The sequence below is a fragment of the Canis lupus genome, chromosome Y (assembly GCF_048164855.1).
Source record: "Canis lupus baileyi chromosome Y, mCanLup2.hap1, whole genome shotgun sequence".
Taxonomy (NCBI): domain Eukaryota; kingdom Metazoa; phylum Chordata; class Mammalia; order Carnivora; family Canidae; genus Canis; species Canis lupus.
The window spans coordinates 7814647-7822914 of record NC_132877.1 but is presented as its reverse complement, the minus strand read 5'-3'; the positions used below and the strand labels follow the sequence as shown (position 1 = coordinate 7822914).

Here is an 8268-nt window from a genome sequence, read left to right as displayed (position 1 = left end):
TTAAATCACAAATATCTATTCTTTTATGATTGGCTTGTTTCAGTTAGCATAATGCCCAAGTGCATGTATGTTGTAGCTGGTGTCATAATTTCATTCTTAAAACTAAATAATATTTCATTGTATGTATAGATCATATTTTATTTATTCATTCACCTATACATAGAGAGCTGAGAACTGTTTCCATCTTTCAGCTATTGTGACTAACGCTGCAATGAATGAGTATATAAAAAAAAAAAGAATATGAGTATATAAATATCTTTTTGAATATGTTTTTAATTCTTTTGAGTATGTATAAGACCGGAAGTTGAATCACTGGATCATATTATCTTTAATATTCTAAGGTTCCACCAACCTGTTTTGCACAGCTGCTGCATATTTTACATTTACAACAGCTATGCAAAGAGGTTCCAAACTTTCCACATCTTCACCCCACTTGTTTTCTGTTTTTCTTTTTAATAAGTTACCTTAATGAATATGAAGTACTATTTCATTCTTGTTTTGATATGCATTTCCTATTGACTAATGATGTTGAGCATCTTTTCATGTGTTCATTGCTCATTTCTATATCTTCTTTGGAAACATGCCAACTCAAATCTTTTGCCCAATTTTAGTAGATTTATTTTTTTCTTGTTTCATTTCTTGTAAGTACATAAACAACAGAAGTAAAACCAGTGAAACACCAAGTAGTAGTACTAATAAGTTATTAAATAGTGATTAAGAAGTTTAGTGTACATACACAAAAAAGAGCTTGAAAACTGGGAGCATGTAAACCAAACATAATATGTAGAGTGAAAAGGCTGTGTATTTTTCACTGTGATTGCTTACAGTATTCAAATTTTCTTAAATGATAAGAAATTTGTTAAAGGTTATCTCCTATCAATTCTGGGAAACAGCTTAAGTTTTGCTTATGATTTTCAGAGGCACAAGCAAGAAATAACCTACCAGTTAATCTCACAAAATAGCGTAAATTAAGCTTTGCTGTATGACTAAACTGGTATTTTCCACTTAGTGATTTTTCAAAGCTGATCTCCATTTGTTTTTTATCTTAATGAGTTACAGGATTTCTTTATATATTTCACATATTATGATATTTGCAATTAATTTTACTAGTTCATAGGTTGCCTTTTTACTCTGTTGGTAGTGACTATTAATGAACAAAGTTTTTGATTTTGATAAAATTCAACATATTCATTTTGTTTTTAATTTTTACCTTGATCTTGTTATATTTACAAAATTATTACTAAATGCAGTATCATGAAGATTTGCTTTATATTTTCTAATTTCTATATTATTTTAGCTCTTAAATTTAGGTCTTTTATTCTCAAGTTAATTTTTCTATGTGTCATAAAGTAAGGTTTCATTTTCATTTTTTGGAATTTCGATATCCAATTTCATAAAACTATTTGTCATTTTCCCATTAAATACTCTAGGCACATGGAAGGAACCCAGATGTCTGTTGACAGATAAATGCATAAAGAAAATGTGGTATATATACAATGGAATATTACTCAGCCATCAGAAAAGCGAAATCTTGCCATTTGCGACAATGTAGATGGAAATAGTAGATATTATGCTGAGTGAAATAGTCAATCAGAGAGATAATTATCACATGATTTCACTCAATTTAAGAAGAAAAACAGGGGATCCCTTGGTGGCGCAGCGGTTTAGCACCTGCCTTTGGCCCAGGGCGCGATCCCGGAGGCTCGGGATAGAATCCCACGTCGGGCTCCCGGTGCATGGAGCCTGCTTCTCCCTCTGCCTATGTCTCTGCCTCTCTCTCTCTCTCTCTCTGTGTGACTGACACAAATACATAAAAACAAAAAACAAAACAACAACAACAAAAAAAAAAAAAAAGAAGAAGAAAAACAGAGGATCACAGGGGAAGATGGAGAAAAAAAATAAAACATGGTGAAATCAGGGAGGGAGACAACCCATGAGACTCTTAACCCTAGGAAACAAACTAAGGGTTGCTGGAGGGGAGATAGGGGTGAGATGTGGTAACTGGGTGATGGGCACAAAGGAGGGAATGTGATGGAATGAGCACTGAGTGTTATATAAGACTGATTAATCACTTATCTCTACCTGAAACCAACAATATGTTAATTATTCAAATAAAAATTTTAAAATAGTTAAAATAAGTAAATAAATTTGCCCTTTCTCAAAAAATAATTGACCATACATGCAAGAGTTCATTTGGGGGCTTTCTGTTTTATTTCTTTGGCCTTTGTGTCTCTTTATGAGAATGCCACTTTGTCTTGATTATTGTAGCTATATAGTAAGTTTTAGAATGAGGAAGCATGAGCTTTCCAACTCTTTCCTTCTTTTGCAAGATTATTTTGGCACATCATAGTCCCTTAAGATTCCATATGAAAAAAAAAAGATTCCATATGAATTCTAGGATAGATTGTATTACTTCTGAAAGAAAATGACATTTTTTCTAGTTATCACTTTAAATCTGTAAATTGCTTTGAGTGATATGAACATCTTAACAATATTAATTCTTCTTATTCACGAACAAATGTTTTTCTGTTGACCTCTTCTTCAGTTCTTTCAGCAACATTTCGTAGTTTTCAGTGTAGAAGTCTTTTATTTCCTTAGGTAAATTTATTTATCAGTGTTTCATTCTTTCTGATGCTATTGTAAATGGCACTGGTTTCTTAACTTCATGATTATATATTAGTAACTTATGTGTTTCTGGGATTTTTTTCCATTTCCTCTAAGTTATCCTTTCTTCTTTGTAGTTCCATTCAATTTGTTAGCACAATTGCTCAGAGTATTAACTTATAATTATTTTTCCTAAATTGGTAATAACTCCCTTTCATATCTTGATGTTAATTACCTGAGCTTTCTTTCTTCTTAGTCTATCTCATTAAAGTTTTGCCAAGTTTTTTTTTATCATTTTTATTGCAAAGAATCAATTGTTCCTTTAATTGATTTTCTCTATTTGATTAACATCTGCTCTAACTCTATGTTTTTAATTCTGGCAAGATATTGTAAGGAGACATGACCTGGGGTGTGCAAACTATAGGGTATGGCTGGAATCACAGTGGCAACAGGCTGGAGGAAGGCTAAGGTCAGAATCAGTTGTCTGATTTGACTACAATTCCAACATTTTTCCTTAGGTAAGCCTAAGCTCTTAAAACTTTCATTCAGCCAATTTCCACTGGAATTTAAAGCATAATTACTATCAATATTCTTCTGAACCCCTTCAAAAAAGAAAGAAAAAAGAAATTCTACCCATTGGAAGACTGATAATATATCTGTAACCTTAAGAACTTTCTGAGATTTGAAAATGAGTAAGACTGTGTTGAAAGAGTCCTTTGGGGGGGAAAAAAAAAAAGAGTCCTTTGGTGAGCTTTTTCCTTCTAGTTTTTTTTTTTTTTTTGTCCTGATCAATTCAAAATTTACTGAAGTACCAGACAAGACTGACCAAGAGTCCTTTGGTGAGCTTTTTCCTTCTAGTTTTTTTTTTTTTTTTTTTTTTGTCCTGATCAATTCAAAATTTACTGAAGTACCAGACAAGACTGACCTTAGGCTCTGACATAACTGTCTTCACCTCACCTCTAAGGGGAAAGCAGAGGGTTGATGCCATTGCTAGTCTAGGAATAATTCCTTACCCCAAGGGTGAAGCTCAGGTTCCCTTTGTGTCTATGAAACATTAATATGCACTCCAAGCTTTTAATAGCTTGATTAAACTCCCATCAGGATTAATAAATACCCCTGGCCTTACTAGAACTATTCTCTCTCTCCTGGAATGAAAAGTTTTTCTCCCACCTTGTGCAAAGTGAATCTAACTCAACCATTCAGGAAGTATAGAGCTGGAGGGCTTTGATCTTGAGAAGTCTCAGAATTCTGTGTTTACCACTTGTTTATTCTCTATCAAACTAGCTTTGGAACTTCCTGTTTTACAGCCACAAGCACATATCCTTTGTCTTGTAGTGCAGATATCTAATGGTTTAGTAGATAGTTTAAACCACAAGCAAACCATTTCCTGTGCCTTTCTCAAAATAGATTTTGAGCAAAGGAAATGAAATAAACTGGTAGAGTAATGATCAATTTGCACCTTTCTTCCTTCCTATTATCATTCTCCACATGTACATTAAAAAGCTATTCTCAAAGGCATTATCTGGAAAAAAAGTTTAACTTCTTAGACATGTATATTGCATAAATGAGATAGTAGGTAAACTATCATCTTTAAATTCTGCTGCTTTTGTTCATATCACGTTCTTTCTCGGAAGACCTCAATCTATTCAGGATTGTATTTAGACAACTACTTTTAAAAGCAATAAAAAATATATATAACTTCCTTTTTCTTAATGTTAAATGACCAAAAACAAAGGCTTTACTTTTACCTACCATTGAAAGCTTATGAAATTGAGTCATATTAAAACATGGAAATGAGCCAATAAATTCATGTTCAATTAAACTTAGCCCAAATGTCACTGATATCTACTCAATTACTGTTAAAAATCCAAGGATTTTTACTCAAATTAATGAACTCAATTATCCCAAAATATTCATTAGTGGAATGAATGTATATTTACCATTTTATAAAAAGTAAATATTGATCTAACTGAAAATCAGGTAATGCTGAATCAAATATCAAATTCTTTTATAAAGCAATTGTTAAGAATGCAATTTTCACTCATATTTCATTTGACAAGATTGCCTGAATTCTATTTCTGCCATTGTCAGTACCTGATTAAGTAATCAAGTTCAAGTTGATACTATAGATGTTGCCACTTTCTTTTCTTGATCATGTAAAATAAAGTTTATTCAAAACCTTTAAGATTGCAAGTATATTCTTGATAAAACTTTGATACTCCTCATGGAAATTCAGCCAAATAAAATGATCTCTCAATTATGTACTCTGGGCAATGTATTTTATGCATGTGAGTGAAATTCATTTTTATGCTCCAACAGGTTGTACCCAAATCACCAGATGTGATATATTTTGCCCAACGAGAAAAAGAAGTTTGCTATCTTGCACAGATTTCATGAAATAATAAACACTCTTTCCAAAAAGCCACACCAACTACATTTTAAACTTTTTATTTGCATATTAAAAATTGTGCATTCCAATAATTAAAATCATACAAAGAAAAAATGGCACTCTGAATAAACTGCATTTCACAGCCTGGAGAACATCGTGGACCCCCTTAATTTTTACTCTAGATTTCACTGTTGTCCCACCCAGCTTCTTCCTTCAGCAACAAAGTCATTTTCCTTCCCTGACAGCCAGACAGGAAGATGAAAAGGTTTGACGTTCATGGTCAGTAGTAGTTCAGATTCTTTGATAAGAGTTGCCGCAGCACAGTCACTTAAATTTGATCCAACCTCACAGCATCTTACAAAGTTAAACAGCTAAAAGAAGTAAAATAAAGAAGGCAATCCTTGTGGAATGTACAGTGCATATTGGCGGGGCACGCCTCACTACAATTCGCCCGCTTGCTTCTCCTGTTCGATCGCTGCGACAAGAAAGGAAAAAGAGATACAGGGCGCTTTTTAGGCGGACTCAGTATATCCAAGTGTAAGATTATTTTTTGTTTACAGTATCTTCCCATATCATAAACATCCAGCAGGCATCAAGTCGTCGCATCGTGAAAATGTGTACATTAAAAAGAACATTTTAACATGAAATGGTATAAAATAACATTGCATATTAATATGGCATATCAAACATGCCACTCTTATTAGGTTATTAAAGCCCGTCTGTTGGCTGCAAAACAATTTTTAATTAACCTTTTCAGGCCACATTCATCATAAAAACTACCAGCCCTTCCCCTCCCCCCAATCTTCCTGCCGCCCAGCCTTTCCGTTAGGCGGTAGGGAGAGCTTACTTTCTTTTGAAGGCAGTGGATTCTTCTCCTGTGTTTCTGTCTTCTTCAGTTTTGACTTATCGAATTTCTCAATCTCAGCCATATCGGGTTTGTCAGACATGTTTGCAAAAGACGCTGCATATACAAAGCCAAGGCGGGTGAGATCGAGCCAGCGACCCACCCAGGTCTCTCTCGGCTCAGAAATGCGCTTTTGCCCTCGCATCTGCTGCCTGAAACCCCACCTCTGCCTCCTTCCGCTTTCATTCAAGGCTCAAGCTCTTCCTGTTCCTACACAAACCCCCCCCCATTATTTCCAAATGTGGGGGGCCAAACCGGGGAGACTGCTCTTCAGGAATAGTGAAATTCACCACTGTGGGTTGTGACCTGCAACGCTTAAAAATTAAAGTCTGGCTAGAAGACGTAAACAGTGAGGCCATTGGAGGCGCGGGGGGTGCGGGGGTGGGGATCGGGCAAAAATTGTGAGCGCGCAGCGGAGGCTGCAGGGGCTTCTCCGGACCGTGGGCGGGCTGTCCGTGCAGCTCTTCTCCGCTCATAAAGGCGGCAGCTGCTGCGGCGCCCCGGCCACCGCCCTGACAGGGCTCTTCGCGCTCAACAGCGCAGCCAGTCGCACACAAAGCCGCCCCCACCCCGAAACCAGTCCTGAGCTGCATTTAGAGGCAATTTGCACACGGGCCGCTGCAAGAAGGGCTGGTTGTCCCTTTTTAAAATTTCACAGTACAGCTCAGCCACCGTAAGTCTGGACGGAGCCCGAGAAGCCAGCAGAACTACAGTAAATGTTATTGTTGAAGCTCCGAGCTTGGGTGGGTGTGAGCTCGAACAAAGGAGCTTTCGGTTCCTGATTCATCAGCACCTACAAGGCGATGTAGGAGGGATAGGAAGCGGTGTGTGTGTGTGTGTGTGTGTTCCCTGGAAGCTGCACAACCCGGTTTCGGTGATTTTTGTCTTTAAAATCCTCGCCTTCCCGGTCCCGTTCCCCCACCATCTGGAAGGGTTTGACATCCCCAAAACCCCCAGTCAGGCTCCCCCCGGAGGACCCTTGGGGCTGAGCTGCCTCCATAGGGAGGCGAGCTCGGGCGCCGGGCGGGAAGGGACCGACGGCGGAACGCAAGGGGCCCCACGGCTCACCGGAGCGAGGCGCACGAGCGAGCAGGTAACGGAAGAGAAAACCGGTCCACACAAACGCTGCCGAATGCCGGTTGGGGCGAGCCCGGCGCCCTTATATGCGCGCCTCTATGCAAATGAGGTGACGTCACCCGCGGGGCCGCAGAACTCCGCGCCTCGGCGACCCCGGACGTCCACCGCCCGCCTGGCGTTTGGGGGACTCGCGCCCCGCGTGCTCCAGGGCACCCGAGCCGCAAAGACGGCGGGAAATTAAAACGGGCCCAGCCAGCCCCCCGCGCTCCCCGCCTCCGGCGTTGCCCCCCTCGTGGTCGAGAGTGTCCGAACAGGTTTTGGCAACAGCCACGCGAACCTGCTCTCGGGGGGCCGGGGCGGGATAACCGAGGGTCTGGGTGGGATCGGGCGGGGGGGGGGGGGGTTGTTCCTTTACTGCGAAGCTGGCTTTGTGCGGTGCGGGCAACCGCGAGCGAGAGTGCGGTGGCCGCGCCGGAGGGCCTCGCCCCACGCAGGGCGCGATTCCTGTGACTCAGCTTCGGGGTCCGCCGAGGCCTTCGCCCCACCCCAGGCCTCTTTGTCTGCTCACCCGTCATCTTCTGAAATTGGGGTGGGGGGGGTAAAGCACCCCGAAGGGATTTCGGTTTTAAGTATGCAACAATAACAACAATCATGACCATAATAATGGCAATAGCAGTAGCAAACATTTTTTGAGCGCACATTATATATGCCAAGATATTTCCCATGTAGAATCTCTTTAAATCCTCACTTTATGTAGGAGAGAGAGACTTATTTTTCTTTATTACAGATGTGGGAATTCTAGTGATAGTAAATGAATTGTTGAAAATCACACATATCTGTCTACCCAGTTAAAATCAGAGGCAGTTTGAACTTTGATAACTGGCTCAGAAGCCATGTCATTTAAGCACTAAACACTTCTCTAACCCCAAACTAAGTCATTTAAATTTTTTCTGTGGGCCAATATAATAGTACATTTATAGTCTGTCTCATAGTAACTGTTATAGACATTATAATAATACTCATGTAAATTAAAATTTTGCTTGCCCTAATTTTCAAATTACTATATTATAAAAACTAAATTTCTTAGTTTTTTTTCTTCCTGATTCTATAAATACCAATGCACTTGTAATAAAGAATTTTTAATGTTGAAAATTGCTGGTTTTACATAGCTTTTCCCTTCTTTACTATTTTCCCAGAAGTCATTCATATTAAAACAGTAGATCCAATAACATATTGAAAGAGGAAGCATTACTTATACCTAAGAGCTTTCTATGTTAAAAATGATAAATTTATT

The 8268-nt window shown here is 38.8% G+C and overlaps 1 protein-coding gene across 1 annotated transcript; it reads right to left on the bottom strand.

Moving 5' to 3' along the window:
• Nucleotides 1-5036: 5036 nt before the first annotated feature.
• Nucleotides 5037-7102, bottom strand: LOC140629026 (thymosin beta-4-like). The gene is made up of 3 exons (XM_072818415.1): nucleotides 6966-7102; nucleotides 5841-5954; nucleotides 5037-5468 (listed from the first exon to the last, which is right to left on the bottom strand). The coding sequence occupies exons 2-3, from the start codon at nucleotides 5938-5940 to the stop codon at nucleotides 5434-5436; spliced, it is 135 nt and encodes a 44-aa protein (XP_072674516.1). The 5' UTR covers nucleotides 5941-5954; nucleotides 6966-7102; the 3' UTR covers nucleotides 5037-5433.
• Between the last annotated feature and the right edge of the window lie 1166 nt (nucleotides 7103-8268).